Consider the following 22,502-nt stretch of genomic DNA (forward strand, 5'->3'; position numbering starts at 1 on the left):
CGCTGAGTGCGATTGCATTGACCCTATGCAATAAGGCCTTAAACCACTAGGAATTCCCTAGTGGACGAGTTATAGCCTCGTGATAGTTTTCCAGTGAAGGTACTCATAAACTTCAACTATACTACAACAACTAAGAAATAAAACTATTGTTTCCTCATTCATGTCCCAACTATCTATACATCTCACTAGCAAATGAATAAGAATAACCAAGTCAAAAACCTAAGCTAATATATGCATAATAATTAATCATCTATGATACAAATATATATACTATGAGTAATACTATGAAATGCCTAGCGTGTTCGTTTCTGAAAACTTCGAATAAGCGTCCCTTAAGTAGGTCCTCACATAAATGTCAAGACAAAACCACTCTGATTTTTCCACTCAAGTTTAAGCTCCTCCGATTCAATGGGCACACTTTACCTTTACAATCTCAATGACAACAAGGAAGCCGGGTCGATCAAACACATCCGCCACTTACTATCACACTAACTTATTCCTAATTGAGCTAGAGGTCTTTATTAGGTGTTGCGGGGATTAGGAGATGGTTTAAGAAGGAAGGAAATGGATATTCAAAAGGACAAGTCTGAGATAATAGAGTCTTCATATTATGTAACTTAGAGAAAACCTTGTTATTTTCTTTTGCTTCTATACTTTGTTTCCATCCTTAGCCATATTTTTCTTTTTCTTTTCTTTGGCTTTTGACTCCCTTTTATTCTATTTTTGGAGTTTTTATTTATTTCTATATATATATATATATATATTATTATTATTATTTTTTTTTTTTTTTCCTTGGATGGAAACTTCTTTTCTGAAGCAACTAACTAATTTTTGTTTACCATGTGTTTTCTCTTCTTCTTTTTTTCACTCATTATATTCTCGGACTTATTCTAAATTGGGTAGGTTAATTTATTTTTTCTATTTTGTTATTGTTTTTGTAACAGGGTAAAGGAATTGTGGTTTATGGAAGGCTAAAGAAAGGCTCAGAGGGGCGTCTAGCGGAAAATAATTCATATGTTTGAATTTCTGGCTATATCGATCCAAAGAGGGCCTAAATTCTCGCTTAGGATATGGCATAGTGATCAAGCAAGTGGACGTGTGATATCTCTATCAGGATTTTACTTCTTCCTTGTGTTATTTCTCAAATGTTTAAACATATAAGGCTTTTTAGGCTATATTCTCACAGGATTTGTAGAATAAGTACTCTAGCCTAGATTTCAGAAACTTACTACTAACAATCATAGATACTCATGTAATATATTTATAGATAGATGCAAAGATTATTACCTATATATTAACCTAAGTTCTAGCAATTATTCTGATGCAAAAGCTACGTGAGACTTCTAGATTGTTAAGAGCATGGAGAAAGAAAACAATACCAATATTCCTAAGTGTATAGCATAGCTTATTTATTTATATTTTTGATTTTTTTTAAAAAAAAATTTTAACTAGAAAATAAATGCATATTATACATATTTATATCCTAACAGATGCCTCAATTACACGTGTTTCTATGCCCCCCCCCCCAAACAAGAGGGTAGGAAAAATACCATTGAAACGTGTGAAATTCGGGAACATCTGCAAAACAAAGTTAGAACGTACTACTATAGGAAATAAACTGATGCAACTCTATACGAGTTCCACCCATTATGGGGTTAACAAAAATGAAATTGCTTGGGACATAAGCAGACACTAAAAAACTAAAAACTTACCTTATCTCCCTCTTAAGCATCCTCCTCCTCATTAAAGATATGAGGTTCCTTCGCATCCTACCAGTCCATTATAACTTGCCAAGCTTGCCGCCATTTATCATCTACTAATGCTAACCTGTTAAGTGTGATTATGTCTAATGGGATGTACGGGGCGACCAAATAAGGCTGCACCTGCCATCCCAAATTAAGTCATTATTCGCGAATGAGCGAACCACCCTATCAGGTGGGTCTCATGACTTCAACCCTTTTCCAATCTGTAAATTGTGCGTAATCACGTAAACAACTACGCATGATGCGGCGGCTTACCAACACAGGGCATAAGAAGATACTTATGCCTCATGGTTTGGGCTCTCTTAAGACTAGTGACCAAAACTCGGGGAATGTCATAGTGGCGACGTCCCTCAGCTAAAGCGAGGAAAATGTCACCAGCGATCGTTTTGCGTAGTGAACTACCATTCCCCCAAAATATTCATCAGGATAAATAACATGGTGGTGCCTACGTTTAAGAAAAGGCTACCAAGAGCAATGCTATATCGCCCCTGGTCCATTACTCGAAATACCCCTCCCCCATAATAATCATGGAAATATGTATAATCATAAAGATATGCATTATCGGTCATATATGCCCATGTGTGAACGGGATCGTATATTGGTATTCCTAAAACTAAAGGCGACCAAATTTTTATTGAATTCATGTGTCGTGGTCATCGACTACGACGGAGAATTCTTGATCTCCATCCCGATTACAATAGAATTTAACGTGGTCATAGAAATAAGCAAGAAGTTGTGGTGAATATGACTCGTCATCACTTACCGATGAATGGCGCCATCCTAATCAGAGGATCCCGTGTGGTCGGAACCGGTGTCCATAGGTCTCGGTGCCCAACACATCTTCAAAAGACTGTTCGTGGTATGACTATAGGAGATGTCATCACAATAACTCTTTGAACAGTTTCCACAAAAATCCTGAATGATCGTCGAAAATTGGAAATTTCCGCTTCACGAAAACCGCCGCTGGCCGGGTGTAGGAAATGCCGGTCGCTTTGGTATGAGGGCGGGTCGGCGCTTCTAGGTCCAAGGTCGAGGGGGGTGTCGCTCGACAAAATTCTTCAAAAAAAAAGTAAAGCGCGCCAAAAAATCGACAAGCAGCGCCAGCGCTCGTAAAACCGAAACCGGAGTTTAGATGAAAAAGAAAGTAAAACTTGGAGTGGATGGTGCGGGATGATGGTGGAATGTATTGTGGTTTTGTTAGTGTAGAAAGAAGGGAGTTTAAATAGGTTATGAGCTTCCAAAATGAATCGGGAAGTTCCCTATTTGTTTGAAGGCAATTTCGAAATAGGAAAATTCCCAAAACCGAAAAAACGGAAACAAGCCATTTTCATGATTTCCTAAAAATCCCGGTATCTTTCATAATTTGATTTAGAATAGTAACTTCTAAACTCTCCTAGATTTCATGCTACCACCACCACAAGTCATAGATATGCCGATGTCGGCCAAATTATCAACCTTTCCTCCAAGACAACGTAACATATATATGATCATATAACGACTTATGCTCGGTCTAAATATTTCTACCCCCAAACAAGTCGGGAAGGTGGGATAAATGATAAAACAAGAAGTACTCGAAAATAACCAATTATATTAAAAACAAAATAAAATATAAATCCAAACAACATTAAATAAGCACATTACTATTTAAATTTAACTACTGAATTAAAATCCTTCTAATAAAACGAAATATGAAATAACAGCGAACTCCAACTGGGGTGAACACCTAGTTTTGTGATGATGATGGACCTTGAGATGGAGATTGGCTCTGGGATGGAGAATGGCTTGAACCATCTGTCCTTCGGCGACGACGCTCATGCCTGTCGGACTTGGCTGAAACAGAGTTCTCCACGGGTGGCATGCGTCGTAGCATCTCTATTCGGAACAAGCGTTGGGCTTCCATCTCGATCTGGACATCGCATACTTGGGTTTGTTGTTCTTTGGTGGATAATCTCCATGTTATACAAGATATCGTCCCGTAACCCCTTCGAAAAGATTTCAAATCTCCTCCGAAGGTTCCCTTGCTTCTTTTGAACTATTATCCGCCTATTTCGGATATCTCCACAAATACCATAAACGCCGCAAGGCAGTTTGCAACACTTGCATCGTTCTTCTACATTAGAATTACACTTCTCTAATGCATCTTCATCCATCCATGTCATATCTTCCCTTTCATCCTCCGACTCATCCATTTTTTCTTCAGACAACGGCCAAGTCTCTTGGATGCAATCCGTATAGATACTTGCATTAGAATGCAATTTGATCTTAATAGGAGCAGATCTTGCGACAAATTCTAAGGAGAGCATGATCTTAGTGATCAATAAGGGAAGAGGGCGCTAAACTCTTCCCCACTCCTCGAATCACATTAAACATTAAATCAAGGATGCAGAAATTATACTTCTTTGTTTGCAAAATCCAGAGAACATGCAGACATTGCAGGCCGATATCACTGACTTTGTCTTTCCCGGGCGTTCCTACCAATCCACCGAGCTCTGACCCGATTGATTAGTCGTGGTGGTCTCAAGGGACGACCCAATGGGATGTCGGATTGTATATTCACCCTCCACGACAAGATCCTTCATTAAAAGCGGGAACTCCAAATCTTGGGTTCCTGAATTGTCGTTACTAGGTTGCTTTCAAAGCGTAATTCCTAACAGTTCAACTAACAACCGGCCGCTACATTACTCTCCGCGTTCCTCCTAACTTTATGAAAATCCTATCCCCTTCCAATTCTTGCTTTTTATAAAACTGTTCTACCAAATCATAGTGATAGAACTCCTCGGTTGAGTACCACAAATCCGTTCCAATGTCTCTTGAACATCTCCAGCGTCATAAAATGGCGCTAAAACCGCCGGAAGCAAATCGTTTTCCAGGCAAAATTCTACGTCGTAGCGCCATTGAAATTTCTTAGACTACTAATGGTTTGTAGACTGTGGGGGAGGCGAGTTTGAAGAAAACTACTAAAACGGCGTTGGTGGTGGTGGTGGTGGTGGTGGAAACTGTAATTGGTGGGTGTTTTTCGAAGTTGGGTTGGTGGTGATGATTGTTTAGAGAAGATTTAAGGTGGATTTGATTTCCTTGTTGTAGGTGTAGTTAGGTTTTCTTCCCTCTCTCTATAAATTTATTTTTTTTTTTATTTTGGTTTCCAAACTTGTAACCGGCGGTTTGGGGTTGAAGTGGAAACACTGTGCGTGTGGGTTGGGAAGGAAGGAGACGCGCAACGTGCGTGCGGTTTGGGCCCAAGCCCAGTTTGAATTGCGAAATTTTCTGATTTTTCGCGCAATTTCAAACTCAATTTGCCGCTTCGTTACTGGCCCGATTTTGGCGAATGAGTTATGGAAATGATCAGTAGAGAATTTCCAATCCAATGATCCATAAAACATTCAATTCCAACCATGGGTGACGTATAAGAGGGTGGAAGAACGCCTCAAAGTGCGTGTGTGACGTAAGTTATGCGAACGAAGGAAATCTAAGTTTAGATTACGTCAACCCAATTGAACTAATGGGCCTAAACAAAACCAATGGAACGTTCGAGCAATCCTGATGGAAAGATCGACTGCCCACCCCCAAACAAATTTTTAAACACAAAATTTGTTTACAACGTGGGTCGTTTAAAGTCAGATTCCCAAGACTTGTTGGATTGCTATTTCTATGATTTTAAGAATTTTAATTTTAATTTTATTTGTTTATTATAAGAAACACGAAAAACAATAAATACATAATTCACTCCATAGAGGAACATGACTCAAAAACCGAGAAAACATGCAAAAGTGGAAAACATGAATTATGTGAACTGTGGACTTAGGATCCGTACTTACAGCCACACACTCCATAGGGAGGGCCGGTTACCTGAATGGTGTACTTATCGGTATATGGAAATGAAAGTAAGTACACCAAATGACAAGGGTCGATCCTCATAGACGAGGTCCCGTAAAAAGGACTTCCTACATCGTGGGGGCGTAAGTTCGTGAAAATATTTTAACCGTTGACCATTAACTTGAAAGGTACTGTTGTCATTTGGATTTACCAAGGTGATTGCCCCGTAAGGGGTGACTTTAGTAACTAGAAAAGGGCCAGACCAACGGGTTTTTAGTTTGCCTAGGAAAACATGTAGACGGGAGTTGTAAAGCAAAACCTTTTGACCGACCACAAACTCTTTGTGCAAGATATGCTTATCATGAACACGTTTCATGTTAGCTTTATAATCCTTCGCGAGATCGTACGAATCGCTACGGATTTCTTCAAGCTCATTCAATTGCAACTTGCGTTTGACACCTGCCTCATCAATATTGAAGTTAAGGCTTTTTATAGCCCACAGAGCATGGTGCTCTAATTCAAGGGGCAAATGACATGGTTTCCCAAATACAAGTCTAAAGGGAGACATACCTATAGGAGTTTTGAAAGCAGTTCTATACCCGTATAAGGCATCCGATAGACGCTTTGACCCGATCTTTCCTATCGGGGTTTACATTGTTTCTAAAATCTTTTTGATTTCCCTATTAGAAACTTCTACTTGTCTGCTAGTTTGTGGATGATAAGGAGTTGCTACTTTGTGTGTAATGTTTCGACCAAATATGATCAAAACACCAAGTGTTGATGAAAAAGACGAAGAACGTAGAAAAGTAATTAGAAAAATGATGGTGATCGGGGAATGATGAGATCAGACCTTGCGGTTGCCTACGCATTACCAAATTATCGTGGGATCAAGTCTCAAGAACATAGTTCGTATGAAAAAATAGTTTTGTATTTATATAGGTAGAGTAGAGAGTCCTTGCAGCTCAAGTAATCTTGTAGCTTGAGCAATTGTGATAGACTATAACTTTCAACTGATAATTATCTCTTTGATAAGAAATAAATCTGGACATAAATCAATGTACATTAGTGGCAAGCCATGTGGCTAAGGTTCAGCCTTAGACACATGAGTTAATGGGCCTGTACTTTGATCCATAATATTGCGAATTGGGCTTTAGCCCTGTCGATTAAACGAATAAAGTGGAGACTCCTACTAATGGACGTTTGCCACGTAAGTGGGGGTTGAAACACCGCCCCCTCTTTGGCATACGAACAAAGTTCATATGGCAAAGAAGAAAGAAAAATGAACGGAATTATAACGCAGTGTCGTGCGAAAGGAAATGATAGGAAAATTGACTGTCGAGAAAAAAAATTGTGAATTATCGGGAACGAAAAAATGTCAAACTAACGTATACGAAACGCAATGTAATTAAATAAAAGATGGCCAAAAATGCATAGAAAAAAAATAAAAATAAAAAATAAAATATGCACAGAAATAAATTTCAAAAGAAATTGATTGCCGAAAACTGTACCGAACGCATTACGTAAAAATACGAAATTTGAATTCGACGATGCGTGCCAGCGGAATAGCGATACGTGGATTATATCGTTAAAAATTAAATGTAGGGGCAGTTTAGTAATAATAGTAATAAAAGGAAGTTAAATACTAATTGGACTCAAAGTGTGCGGATGAGATAAGAATGTGGAGGAGATAAGAATTGAGATTAGAGATGGAGTTGGATTAGTAAAGAATCCTATCGAACCTGAAAACAGCTTCGACCTTATATAAGTGTTGGCTTTATCAAAACAAATGCGTGGTTAAGAAAAAGGTTTGAAGTCACAAAATACTCGCCCTCTTCCGCAAAGATCGCCGCTCGAGCGTTGTGTGCCGTCTTTGCTTAGACTAGTAGGTACGTTTCCTTACCATCAAGCTCTTCTCATAAATAAAGTTGTATCAGTTTCGGGAAGGCGCAGGGCTGGCCGACAAAGCAACAAGGCCTTGATAGAAACACTGACAGAGAAGAAGAGGACCTCATCTGAGAAGGCAGACATTCTCCAAAATTATGTTTCGACCAAATATGATCAAAACACCAAGTGTTGATGAAAAAGACGAAGAACGTAGAAAAGTAATTAGAAAAATGATGGTGATCGGGGGAATGATGAGACTGTACCTTGCGGTTGCCTACGTACCCAAATTATCAGTGGGATCAAGTCTCAAGAACGTAGTTCTGTATGAAAAATAGTTTTGTATTTATATAGATAGAGTAGAGAGTCCTTGCAGCTCAAGTAATCTTGTAGCTTGAGCAATTGTGATAGACTATAACTTTCAACTGATAATTATCTCTTTGATAAGAAATTAATCTGGACATAAATCAATGTACATTAGTGGCAAGCCATGTGGCTAAGGTTCAGCCTTAGACACATGAGTTAATGGGCCTGTACTTTGATCCATAATATTGCGAATTGGGCTTTAGCCCTGTCGATTAAACGAATAAAGTGGAGACTCCTACTAATGGACGTTTGCCACGTAAGTGGGGGTCGAAACATGTAACTCCATACTTTTTCACTAGGGATGCAACAACTCTGTTGCAAAAATGTGTTCCACCATCACTAATGATGGCTTTAGGAATGCCAAACCGACAGAAAATATATTCTTTGATAAAAAATACAACGATCTTATGGTCATTACTACGGCAAGCTAAGGCCTCTATCCATTTTGACACGTAGTCCACGGCAACTAGAATATAAATGAAACCGTGGGAAACCGGGAAAGGACCCATGGAATCAATGCCCCAAACATCGAAAATTTCAACTATCAAGATTGGATTTAATGGCATCATATTACGCCAGATTAAGCCCAAGTTGTTGGCAAATCGAATACACGCCTTGCAAAGCACTTGGGCATCCTTAAAAAGGGTAGGCCAATAAAATCCACATTGAAGAACTTTAGCGGCTGTTTTCATCCCACTAAAATGGCCACCACACTCTTTGTCATGGCAGAACGATAGAACTTCATTGTATTCCCACTGGGGAATACAACGACGAATAATCTGATCCGCACAATACTTAAAAAGGTAGGGCTCATCCCAGTAGTATAACTTAACTCGCCAAAAACTTCTTACGTTCATTTCTTGACCAATTATAAGGCATAACATCAGCCGCTAGATAATTTACAATGTCGGCATACCATGGTGCTGAAAAAATGGCATAGAGATGCTCATCAGGAAAAGAGTCCGGTATGGACTCAGAATCAGTCTGATCGTCGTTTGTGAGTCTAGATAAGTGGTCGGCAACTACATTTTCAACCCCTCTTTTGTCTTTTATTTCTAATGTGAACTCTTGCAAGAGAAGGATCCATCGGATTAATCTCTGCTTAGCATCCTTCTTTGCAAGAAGGTACTTAAAAATTCTGCATGGTCCGTAAACTAAAGTTTTAGAACCAACCAAATAAGGATCTAAACTTATCTAAAGCATAAATGATGGCTAAGAATTCTTTTTCTGTAGTTGAATAATTTCGTTGAGCATCGTTTAATGTTTTACTAGCATAATAAATGACGTGGACTTATTATCTAGTTTTTGTCCCAAAGATCGCACTAACTGCATAATCACTAGCATCACACATGAGTTCGAAAGGTTTAAACCAATTGGGAGGTCTGTATAATTGGTGCAGAGGTTAGGCTTTTAAAGTTTCAAAAGCCTGCTTACGTTAAAATTAAAATCAAAGATTGCATCTTTCAAAAGCAGATTAGTTAAAGGCCTAGCTATTTTCGAGAAGTCTTTAATAAATCGCCTATAAAACCTGCATGGCCTAGAAAGGCTCTAATATCACGGACAACCGTGGTTTAGGTAGAGTCGCTATCTTATCTAGTTTGGCCTTATCTACTTTGATGCCATCACTAGATACACAATGTGACCTAGTACTATGCCCTTTTTCACCATGAAATGACACTTTTCCCAGTTTAAAAACGAGGCTCTTTTCTTCACACCTTGTCAAAACCTTAGACGGGTTAGACAAACAATCCGCGAAGGAGTCTCTATAGATAGAAAAATCATCCATGAAAACTTCCATAAAGCTCTACCATGTCACTAAATATATGAAGCATACAATCACCGGAAGGTTCCAGGAGCATTACAAAGGCCAAAAGGCATTCGCTTATAGGCATATGTTCCGAAGGGACATGTGAAGGTAGTCTTTTCTTGGTCATCAATATCAATAATAATCTGAAAATAGCCTGAGTAGCCATCCAGAAAACAATAAAAAACATGACCAGCTAGGCGTTCGAGCATTTGATCTATAAAGGGTCAAGGAAAGTGATCCTTTCGTGTCATAGCATTTAAACGTCTGTAATCAATATAGATCCTCCATTTCATAGGACCTTGTGTGACAACATAGTCACCTTTTCCGTTACGAACCATGGTAACTCCTGATTTTTTAGGAACTACATGAATGGGGCTTACCCATTCGCTATCAGAGATGGGGTATATGATACCCGCATCGAGTAATCGTAAGACTTCTTCCCTAACCACCTCTTTCATGGCAGGGTTCAAGCGACGCTGAGGTTTTCGCGAGAAGTCTTCGCGTTATCCTCCAAATGGATACGATGAGTGCAAACATTAGGGTCAATTCCCTTAATGTCAGCTAGGGACCAACCAATCGCAGACCGATGTTCCCTAATCACCCAGATTAAGCTTGTCTCTTCATCTTTAGATAACAGAGAAGATATAATTACCGGATGATTACCATCCGGATCAAGTTGTATATATTTTAACTCTGGGGGAAGGGGTTTAAGCACTTAATCGCGGGGAGGAAAATCAATAGATGTTTCGTCGGGGTCCTCATTTTGCATAATGAATACTTGCTTAGGTAGCAAGTCTTCATACTCAATATGTGGAGCAACCGAAGTGTCTACAATTGGTGTGGACTCAAGGATGGTGTTGACTTCCTCTAAGTAGGAGTCATTTACAAAATCTGACTTTCTAAAAGAAAGGAATTTGTACATATTGTTTTCGTGAAACGTGTTGTTAAAATAATCTTGAGCTAAGCTCTCGATCATGCTAACCTCCCCATCTATAGACCGAATCCGGTAATCGCTGTTTCATCATTTTAAAAACATTTACCTCAACCGTGAGATGGCCAAAAGATAAGGACATCTTACTATCGCGACAATTAATAAGTCGTTGGCGGTTGCTAAAAAGGGCCCTAAGATGATCGGTATTGAGAGTCATTAGCGACTTTTGTATCGAGGATAACAAAATCCAGCAGGATAGTAGAAATCTGAACCTTAACAAGCACGTTTTCCACTACACCCTTAGGATACTTAATAGACTGGCCCACTAATTGCAACGCTATTTTTTTGTAGGTTGCATTTCCTGTAGACCTATTTGTTTATACAAGTAATACGGGGAGTAAGTTAACACTTTCCCCCGTGTCTAATAAAGCGGTCGTCGTGTGGGAATCTCCTAAGGTGCATTTTACATGGGGGATCCGATTGTGGTCCTTGTACTTAACAATTCCATTATTTCGGATAAAGTTGGGAATTGTTCAGTTAAAAGGCGCCTTTAGGTATGTTGGTCTTTATTTAGTAGTAGTGCACAACTCTTTAAGAAACTTAAGCGTGATTAGGTAGCTTTTTTTTAATAGCTCGAGAAAAGGAAGGTTTATCGTTAGATTTTTGAAACGCTTCCTAATCTCCTCGAAGTTGGTATTCCCGGTTAGCATGGCTAATTTTTGAGGAATGGTGGTTTCGCTCTATATTTAGCGTATGGCTCGACTTGATGTGTAACCTTGGCTTTCTGTTTCTTAGGTTGTGGTTTAACCGGGTACCTCTACGGTGGTAGGTTTCTTCAGTTTCTATTTCAAGATTATCTAGTTCGATATCCGGTGTAGAGTATCGATGGGGTAACTATAGGCATAGTTACTTTGTTATCAACCACCTTTCAAAAGCGGAGAGTGGTGATGGCATTCGTGTCACTTACTATTGTCGCTTCCGTTACTAGTATTACCGTTTACCTCAAAGGCCGTTTGTTGTTTTAGGGTTTGGTATCGCTTTGTCCGGAAACACCTTTTGGTTGGGCTTTCTCTTGGGCTAACCGCCAGTATGCCCCGATTTATGGATTGTAATATCTGTTGGTTTGATTGAGTCATTGATTGGAAAAGTTGTTGGGTAACCTGTGTATAAAGGCGTCGATCACGGTCCGGTTGTGTAGGTGTAGTAGGCACAATGGTGCGACCGAACTATCTCACGCTGATTATTTATGGGTGGGTTTTGATAGTTACTATTGTTAATCGGACGATACCTCTATTGGTATTATAATTATTATAATTATTCTGACCTTGTGCTACACCTTGTCATGGTTGTTGGGCTTGGTTGTTATAATTATTATAATTTCCCCGACCTTGTCCCCGCCCCTTGCCTAGGTGGAGCTTGATTATAGTTGTTTGTTTGCCTAACATTTTGGTTATTAAACCACGGAGTTGTAACTTGTTGATTGTTTAAGCCAACTAAAGTTAGGATGTTGTCTCCATGGGGCATTAGGAATAGAATAGTTATTAATGGAGCAAACATTATCTTGCTCTAATTGTTGTTGTTCATAGGCGAGAGGACAATAGGAGTCAGGGTGCTCAGGACTCAAACAGAAATTACATGGGTTGGAGTTGACATTCATGACGGGAATAGGCTTTTGTTGAATAGAAATAGCCTCTACTTTTTTAGTTAGAGATTCGATTAAATTTTTAAGTTCTGGGTCGGGTTTCATCTCAAACATACCGGCGGCCTTAACTGTTGAAGAAGAACTAGCAGAGCGGGGGATATCATCACTCCCCCAATTGTTATTGCGTTTAGTTTGTTCTTCTAAAAATTTATAAGCCTCTGAGGATCCTTTACTTAGGAAACTACCCCATTCATTATGTCAAGGACTTCTTTATGGTGATGTTGAAGTCCTTTGAAAAAGGCACGAACTAACGTGTCTTTTGCTAGGTTATGGTGTGGACACTCTATTAGCATATCGGTGAAACGATTCCAAGCCTCAGAAAATGATTCATGAGGGTTCTGTTGGAAGAAATGAATCTTGGAAAGCATTTCATCCGTCTTTAGGGGTGGGTAAAATGTTCCATAAATAGCTGAACAAGTTTAGCCCACGAGTCCACAGAGTCAGGTGCTTGGGCAGTTAACCAAGACGCTGTCTTATCGGCTAAGGTGAAGGGAAATACCCTCAGTTTAATTTGTTCCGCACCAACCGTAGGATAATGGAATGTTGTAAGGACTTGTTCAATCCTACGCATGTGTTGGTAAGGTTTTTCATGGCCTAAACCATGGAAAACGGGTAACAAATTAAATATGTTTGGGGGGATTCGAAAATCCCCCACTGGGTCTGCTAGAACGATGCAAGATTTAGGGCTATCGCTCAAAGCTTTGTAGAAGTCGGAGAGAGGAGTCTCTCTTTCTTCACCCATTATGTCAGGTATGGTTGGTGGAATAGTAGTTAGAGGTGTTATGATTGGTATACTTGATATGTTTGTTTGTTGACGGTTATTTACGTTCGGTGTTTTTCTCCGACCAGACCTTAATCTCATGCAAGTCTAAGTCTAAACACGAAAACAACCCAAACAATCTTGATATATTAGTATGAACCTCTAACCGGAGATCGAGGTATGGAAGAAAGGAATACCTGAAAGCGTCCTTGCTTCGCTTATGAATAGCGTCTTGTTTACGCGTGTTCAGTGTAAATAACAAGTTAGAACACTGAAAAACTTAAAAAATCGAAGTTCAAAACAAACCTACGAAAAATCAAAAAATTTTTGCTTAGCGCAGCGTGCTTCGGAGGGCGCCGCGGCTCCTAGTCCAAGTCCGTGAGCTGGTCGCGCTTTTGGTAAGAGGGCGGTCGCTCGAAGTCCAGTAAGTGAGGGCGGGTCGTCGCCGGGAGAAGAGGGCGGTCGCTCAAAGTCCGAACTATAGGCACAGGCCTCTTTATAGGCACGATCGCTCCCGTGTAATTGTTTCCGAATTTTTCAACGAAACGAATAACCACAGTATGAATCAAACAAGGGTGGGTGGTTTTAATGGGACTTAAAAATGACTAATTCTACTATGAAAACAATGCTAAAGTGCAACTAAGATGGCAGCGGCGCCATTTGATAAAAGGTTAAAATGAATAGTCTACTCACGAAATGAACGATGAACTCAAAACGTAAGTAAACTAAAACTATTTCTTATGATGCTTATATTTATCAAAGTTTTCTCTACTCTCAATCCTATGAGATATTGTGGAGTAGAAAGTTCGTTCCACTCCTAGTGCTCTAGCATGGAATGTTTTCTAATCTAATTAGTCGGTCTTAAGTCAATGAGAGCTTTACGAAGGTGATATGCTACGATACTTACTGAATTTGATTACTTGATTTTAACTACTTAATGCTATGGAAATATGATTGTGCTTGGATCTAGATAAAGGATTAGAGGGGAATTGAATCCACCTCGAATCCAACTTAATAGCCTAACATAGATTCTTGTATCTCGATTCTTACGTTCTTACGGCAAGAAATTCGAGTTCTAATCCCTAGTGTTCATGGCATTTCTACCGAGTACTAACTAGCATGTGAGGTCGCCCACCCATTCTCATGGCTTAATCACGACCTTCTAGATTGGAATAGATTCTACAATGTTTCTACACTATACCACTAAGTTTTCATCAAGGCTTCATCAACCCCTCTAATGGAGGTTTTAGCCTTGAGTCATCAAACTATCATTTCCCATTTCATTATAACTACACATCATATTCAAATTCTAACTTAACTAAATTAACTAACAATGGTTCAATCTATTTAAACTACACGGATGATAATCAACAAGAATTAAAATCAGATCTATAAATTGAAATAACACAATTCGAAATTGAGAAAACAACTATTTTATTTATCTAATCAATCAAGACCAATGATTCAAAGACTTAATCTAAAACAAGAATTGAAAATGGAACTAAAGCTTAATTTAATTAATGAAAACAGATCTAGAATTATCCATATTAATTTAGGTCTAACTAGCTACCATTAACAAAGAGCTAAAATTTTGTTTTTATACTTTTAGATCCAAAAATCGTGCATGGGCTTGGAGCCATGTTTTGGGCCGAGAAATCGTGCCCAAAACCCAATTCTTCTTCGATCCAAAAGGCCTCTTCAGCTGCAGTTGGCTTCCACAGACTTTTCGTCCACTTCTGCTCCTCTAATTGGGTCAAGGCTTAGACCATTGGAAAGCTCTTTCCGAGCCGGTCGTTTTGACATAAGGTAGGCCCAATTCCGAGGTCTGAGTCCAAAGATACGGCTTTCGGAAGTTCTACTGACTTGTGTGCTGTTTCAGCTCGTGTCGACTTTTCAGCTTTTAACCGGGCTTTAGGAAGGCTTTATCTTCTTGAATCTTGGCCTTTAATCACGGAACTCCTTAGTAACCGACCTTTTCTCCTTTATCTCACTAAAGTGGCACATTTCTCGCATTATAATGGACTTTGAAGCCTGAAATGCATAAAAACATATAATCAGTGTTAACTCTTAATTATTACTCACATAATTGGTCCAAAAGTATGACTGTTAAAGGGTTAAAACTACAGTTTTGGGCTCTTATCATGCCCCTCTTTATGTTCTCAAAAGTAGAGCTCTTCATAAAATGGGTCAGTCGCCACTTCCATTTCATTCTCCTTTCGAGAATCTTCTAGATGATCCTTCTTTTCTTCTGTCTTCATTCACTTTACATGAACTGCCTCCTATTGTTCCCCATTGCTATATTGAGTACTTAAATAACAACCATACAATGACTCCAGACCTTTTTCCCCAGACTAAAAAAGAAGTTCCTGACTTTCATCAATATCCCTTTTTCCAAGATATATTTGATCATCATATTTTGTTGTATATTGATATGGCATCTCGAATGACGATGAACACAAATGTTGGTCGCCAATTATCTGATAAGGGAAAAAAGAAAGCTGCTGAAAACATATCGGCCAAAGCTCCACAGGATAAGCACACTGCCCCTCCTCCCGATACTCATACTTCTTCCTCTAAGGATAAGCATCCTGACCAATGCATGAACAAACCTTGGTATTCGTAGAAAATGGGGACCAAAAGTTTGGAACCCGGAGGTGATATAACTTAAATAGCTTTAGTGATCCAGTGCCCCTATTTTTTTGCCACTTATAGTTAAAAAGAAAGAGGGAGACAGGTTCTTATCTTTAAACCATTAGTTTTCCTTCTTTTTTAGGAAAAAAAACTTTGCCCAGGTTTAATCTCGCCAAGGAATCCTATCCTTCTCTTATAGTCTACGTTTTCTGATCTTCTCTCGGTGAAATCCTTCACTGCCTGAGCGTGTGAGTTCGAGAAAGATTTCTTGTTCGCTGTCTTTTGTGGTAAAATCCTCCACTGAGCTACAGTGTGAGTTTGCTCAAGATAGCTAACTTCCTTGATTTCCTTATTGGTTAAATCCTTCACTCTTGAGAGTGAGAGTTCGTAAGGAAAGAAAAGGATGAATCTGTATGAGTTTGAAAACCCCAGTCGATCCAGTTTTATGGCTGTTGGTGACACCCATACAGCTGCACAAGTTCCATTAACTGAGCGAAATCCAGTTGCCCCAGCGCTGGGTTCCACTAGATCAGTTTCTGAGTGAAATCCAGTTGGCCCAGCGCAAGAAATAGATCATATGGCTGCAACCAGCAACCCCATGTCTTAAGCAACAGAGACACAAAATCAGCATGCTACAGTACAAAATAACGGTGGTGGATCTAGGTGGAGTTCTTTGTTTGGTCGGAATGGAAACCAAGAATCCACAGTAGCTTTCACATCGTATTCTCCTATTATTATAGATGGAGTTGCTCAAGTACCAGAGGAGCTGGTTGAGCAGGGGATAAAACAATGGGATGAGTACTTGGTTGGATACTTTTTGGATAAGCGGTTGTCGTTTCCTATGGTAAAAGAATCCCTGGGAAAGAAGTGGAAGCTTAAAGGAGAGTTTGATATTACGACTGATAAGGAGTTGTTCTATATGAACTTTACCTGTTCAGAAGACCGGCAAATGATATAGATGAAGGGCCGGTGTTTATTGCGGGGAGAGTGTTTGTGATAAAGCCTTGGACAATAGAAGTCAATACCTACAGGAATAAGGAGAATACAATTCCATTATGGGTGAAGCTGATGGACGTACCAAAGGAGATGTGGACTTTGGATGGATTGTCATTTTTGGCGAGTTTGGTTGGCGGAACACCAAAGTTTATGGATAATGCTACTGCCAAGCGGAAAAGGTTGACGTTTGCTCGGTTTTGTATTGAATTTCCGGTTAACCACATGTATAAGGATAGCATAAAGATCAAGGTTGGAGATCGCGAGATTGATATATCTTTGGAGTATCCATGGAAGCCTCAGTCCTGGGAAAGGTGTAATCGATTTGGGCACACTACTCAATAATGTGGTAGTCGGGCAACGAGGTCGGGGCCACGAAGGGATGGATAGTCAAATGATGGTGGAGGGACAAGTAGGGTGTGGATACGAAGGCAGAATGGACAGAGCGGAATAAGTGAACACAGAGAAGAAAGTCGCCAGATGGCAACAGAGATGGATGAATATAGGGAACAAGAGGGAGTAAATCGGGGTGAACAGTTGGCAGAAGGAGAAACATCTCTTGCCCTTGTGGTTGCTGGAAACATTGAGAGGCGAACTAATGTGCGGAGATTGAGCAGTGGTGAACAGGAACAGAGTGATTCAAGCTACCAGTGTCCAAATGCGGAAGGTCAGCAAGGTACTCAAAACAGTATTCAACTAGTATCTCCTGGTAGAGTTGAATGTACCTTTCTAGGGAAAGAGGATGACGCTGATGAGCGAATGTTGACGGTAGTGTAATCCCCGCTACAGCAAGGCAGACCTATACATCCCGGCCCGGAGTGTTTATCACGAGAGGAACATCTTTGAGGAACCGGCTGATATGGAGGAGGATCGACCTCTGGATCTTGTCGAACTCCGAAAGCCGCTCAGTGACACGTGGTCCAATCCTGTCTCGGTGAGAGTAGCACCAGAGAATAGTGTAGTCCAAACAAGGGCCCAGAAAAAATGAAACTCAGAACAGCAGACAACATCGGGGAAGAGAGGAAAAGGACGGCTGAAAGGGCGTGGGAAGAGGCGGGGACACTAAACCTATTCCTCATCAATGATTAGGGTGTGTAGTTGGAATATAAGAGGGTTGAATGATCACATGAAAGCGAAAAACTTAAATAAGTTTATTGTGGAGAAGAAGATTAGTTGCATGGGTTTGTTGGAAACAAAAGTGAAGATGGAAAAACACCTCACTATTGCCGATATGGTTTGCCCCTCATGGGAATGCATACATAATTATGCGAGTGATGAACATGGCCGTATATGGATTGCATGGGATACGAGCAGTTTGGATGCACATAGAGAGGTGGAAGGGGCCCAATTCTTACACTGTAAGGTTCAGAGCCTACAGCATGGGTTCTCCTTTTTCCTTACCATTGTTTATGCTAGCAATAGGAGTCATGAGAGGCTCATTTTGTGGGATGAGCTGAAGATGATAAGTGCCGAAACTCAAGGTGTGTGGTGTGTGATGGGAGACTTTAACAATGTACTGTTTTCACACGAAAAAGTGGGAGATAGGGTTGTTCACCCAAGAGAGACTCTCCCTTTTGCGAATTGTCTAAATACAGCATGGCTGTTTGATCACGTAGAAACTGGATGCTTTTACACATGGAACAGCGGTGGGGATAAAATAAGGAAGTGGTCAAAGATAGATCGGTGTCTTATTAATGCGCCTTGGACGTCCATTCCAGTAGTAACAAAGGTGGAGATATTAACCCAAGGGCTCTTTGATTATTGCCCGTTGATTATGAGTTTTTTGGAAACTTATAGAAGAAACACTCCTTTCCGATTCAGCAATGTGTGGACAATGAGTCAGGATTTTGTGCCTACTGTTAGAGCTTGTTGGGAAATCGATGATCATGGGAGTCTGCCATTCATGCTAACAAGTAAACTCAAAAGTTTAAAAGGTGTGTTGAAAGGGTGGGCACGATCGGCCAGGAATGATACTCAGAAAAGGGTGGCTAAAACAAGAAGTGAACTGGAAGCGATTCAAGAAAAATTGAACAATAAGCCGCTTGACCTTAGTCTTAGTGCATAAGAGTTTGCTATGAGGGAGAAGCTATGTCACCTACTCAAGCTGGAGGAAGCTGAGTGGTACTATAAAACAGATATTGATTGGTTAAGCTTCGGGGATAAATGTAATGCGTTTTTCTTCAATGCTTTGAAGGAAAAATAGATAAGAAATAGGGTGTGGAGTATCACAGATGCGCAAGGAACCAGAAAGGAAGGTAAAGAACCAGTGGCTGAAGCTTTTCTGAAGTACTATAAAGAGTTACTTGGGGTGTCGTCAGCAGCTTATTGTGACACCGAGTTTCTAAATGGTGTACATGTTACTGAGGTAGCACATGGTACACGTCAGCTATTAGTTTCCCCTATTAGTGACCTGGAAATCAAAGACACACTGTTTGCGATGGGAGACAACAAGGCACCAGGTCCGGATGGTTTCAACACTTGCTTTTTCAAAAAAAGCTGGGACATTATTGGCGATGATTTCATTAGAGCTATTCAGCATATTTTCAGCCATAAGCAGATCCCAGGAGGTATAAACTCTACTTTTCTGTGTCTTATCCCGAAGATGAAAAATGCCTCGCATATTGCCTCCTTTCGACCTATCGCATGTTGCAACATTGTTTATAAATGTGTATCAAAAGTGTTAACTAACAGAATGAAAGGTTGCATTTCATCTTTAGTATCAAGTCCCCAATCTGCTTTTATTCCTGGACGATCGATTCAGGATAATCTTTTGATGGCCCATGAACTGCTGCGTGGGTATTCAAGGAAGAATGGGCAGAAAAGATGTGCAATAAAGCTGGACATTCAGAAAGCTTATGACTCTGTCTCTTGGGTAGCAATAGAAGCAATTCTACACAAGTTCAACTTCCCACCCTTATTCATAGAATGGTTATAGATGTGCTATACTTCGCCGTACTTCTCGGTGATGGTAAATGGGTCTCCTGAAGGTTATTTTCAAGGGAAGCGAGGCTTAAGACAGGGAGACCTTGTGTCTCCTTATCTGTTCGTGCTAGTCATGGAGATTCTGAGTGCGCTACTCCTTCAAGGGCTGCAGTCTTGGAAAATTTCAGCCCATTCAAAGTGCAAAAAGCTGGAGATATCTCACTTATATTTTGCGGATGACGTGCTCCTGTTCTGTAAAGGTAACATGGACTCTATTATGGCTGTTAAGGATATCTTGCATTCTTTCTTTGAAGCTACAAGACTAAAGCTCAGTAATCCAAAGACAACTCTTCTAACTGGAAGTATGACTGAAGAGGAAGGGCTAGCATTAGCAGAAGCCATGAACATCTCTCTTGTAACCCCACCAGTCACTTACTTAGGGCTGCCACTCACGGCCACAAGATTAGGGGTAAAAGAATGCTTGCCACTCATAGAGAAGATTACCGGAAGAATCTCAAACTAGAAAAACAAGGAGTTGAACAGGGCTGGCAGGGTGCAACTTGTGAAGTCAGTGCTTTCATCCTTTCAGACCTATTGGGCAACAACATTTGTTCTCCCGAGAGCGCGATCTTTGGATAAAGTAGCTAAACCGCGTATAACATTCATCCATCCGGGGACCGGTAGTATGGCGAAAAAAATGCACCATGCGAGCCATGCTACTCTCAGACTTGACAAAGAGCAAGGCGAACTTGGTTTGGTGGATCCACGGGTTTGGAATCAAGCTGCATATTGTGGGTTAGTGGTGAAATTGGCCCAAAAAACTGATTGTGTATGGGTTAAGTGGGCTTGGGAGAACCACATAAAGAAGAAGCATTTTTGGACCATGAAAATTCCGCGGGACTGCTCATGGGTGTGGCGAGGGATCCTAAAGCACAGAGAGAATACCTAAAAGTATGTCAGATACAACATAGCGAATGGTAATGGGACGAGCTTTTGGCACGACCCATGGTGTGCAGGACCACTCATCTTGGACCCTGATGCAAGGGCACTTCTGGCTGATGTAGTTCCAAGGGATGCGCTGGTCAGTTCGGTGATTATGAATGGAGAGTGGGCAAGGAGTATCATCGACCTACCTGAAAGTGAGGTGAAGAGGCTGATCATGAACACAGAGATTAACTCGTACACCTCGGAGGACCAAGTCATTTGGACACCATCGAGTTCAGGGCTGTTTTCTGTGTCCTCTGCCTATGCGGTCTTGAAGAATGTTAGAAGTAAAGTAAAATGGTACAAGATTGTATGGGGAAAGCTGTTGGTGCTGAAGCATTCATTAACCGTATGGCAGCTATTTTCTGGATCGCTACCAACCCAGAACAGACTCATGGCGAAGAAAGTGATTGGGTATTCGTGATGCTGCCTATGTGATTTACATGAGGAAAGTTCGGCGCATTTGGTCTTCTAGTGTTCTTATTCGAAACTGGTGTGGAGCAGTTTTAAAGAGGCAGTGGAGTTACCAGGAAGAGTTTGGAATTCCCATGCAGAATGGTATTACATCATGCGTATTTGCAGACCAAAATCCACATCCTCTGAAGTTTTAAGAGCGCTAACCTGTGCTGCAGTGCAAGCTATATGGAATGAGAAGAATTGGAGGCTCAAGAGGCAGCGGTTTCTCAGTGTTGATTCAGTGAGCATGAAGGCTTTGAACAGTATGAAATTGTATCTGGGGAAATCGCTGGAAGCAGTAAAGGATGATGTCGCAGTGCGAACTGTTTTGACTAGGCTAGGAATTGGTGTTACGTACACGCGAAGGGAGGACCAGTGGGTCAAATGGACGAAACATGAAATTGACATTCTTGTCCTAAACACGGATGGATCATTGCAGCAGGGTAAAGCAGGCTATGGAGGGGTTTTAAGGGATCGAAATGGAGAGCTTCTCATGGCATTCTGTGGAAACTCCACACAACAGTCAGTCTTACATCAGGAGCTACTGGGGGTCCAAAAAGGCATTGAAGGAGTGGAAAAAATGAACATAAAGGAGGTGGTAGTGCAGTCTGACTCACTGAGAGTGATACAAATCTTGGAAAAGAGGGAAGCTCCACCTTGGTATTGTAAGAACCTGGTGGCTCAGATTGGGTGTGCACAAGCAAGATTTGCAGAGGTTAAATTCCAACATGTGTTCAAAGAAGGAAATCAAGTTGCGGATTACCTGTCAAGAGTTAGTAGTAATTGCAGTACTCATAGTACAGAATGTAGTAACCAATGCATGTACTTTCTCCCCCCCCCATGGATCAAAAACTTAGTGAATTGATTGAGGGGGATAAAGAAGGAAAGTTGTACTTGAGATTTTGTCATTAATAAAAGGTTGGGGTCTCCTTAACCCCTAGTTGTGGAAAAAAAAAAAAAAAAGGATAAGCATCCTGCTCCTTCCAAAGAGAAACACCTTGCTCCTTCACAAGATACCCATACTCATTCTAGTTCCAAGAAAAGAAAAACTACCTAGGGTGAAAGTGGGCTTGGTGCTAATCAAACTCTTGAATTTGTTCCCTCTGCCGATACTAGTCACCTCTTCAAACATGTCTTCCGTTTGGTTGATGAAAGTGATGTCCCTTTGACTACCTCGCTTTTTCCTGATAATCCTAGTGAGGATTTGGGTTCTACTCTGTCCGCCAATTGTGTTCTCCCTAATGATAAAATTGCCAAGTGCAATGTAACTGCCGCTGAACACCTGACATTAATTTGTGATCACATGAAAAAGGTATTTGTACTCTCCCTTCTATCATTTCATAATGGTTTCATCTCTTTATATATGCTTATCTATTCCCCTTGTTTCCATAGGCTAAAGTGGCTTATCTGTCCCAGTTTGATCTTCATTATAAGCAAAACTGTGAAATCGGTCATCTTCAAAAAACAGTTGACTCAGCAGCGAGAAGTTAATA

General features: G+C 40.5%; 1 protein-coding gene across 1 annotated transcript; it reads left to right on the plus strand.

The window, feature by feature from the left end:
• The first annotated feature begins 17,851 nt into the window (after positions 1–17,851).
• LOC147503518 (uncharacterized) lies at positions 17,852–19,582 on the plus strand. The gene is made up of 2 exons (XM_086604874.1): positions 17,852–18,631; positions 18,851–19,582. Exons 1-2 carry the CDS (start codon positions 17,852–17,854, stop codon positions 19,580–19,582), a joined length of 1,512 nt encoding a protein of 503 aa, XP_086461000.1.
• Positions 19,583–22,502: the final 2,920 nt, after the last annotated feature.

This window comes from Coptis chinensis, chromosome 4 (genome assembly GCF_015680905.1).
Source record: "Coptis chinensis isolate HL-2020 chromosome 4, ASM1568090v1, whole genome shotgun sequence".
NCBI lineage: Eukaryota > Viridiplantae > Streptophyta > Magnoliopsida > Ranunculales > Ranunculaceae > Coptis > Coptis chinensis.

What these genes read in the sequence shown, in the direction of transcription:
- LOC147503518 (XM_086604874.1), top strand. Translation starts at nt 17,852, where the DNA reads ATGGAAAAACACCTCACTATTGCCGATATGGTTTGCCCCTCATGGGAA. An exon ending in GGAATGATACTCAGAAAAGG is followed by an intron (nt 18,632 to 18,850) that starts GTGGCTAAAACA and finishes AAGGAAAAATAG; the next exon opens with ATAAGAAATAGGGTGTGGAG.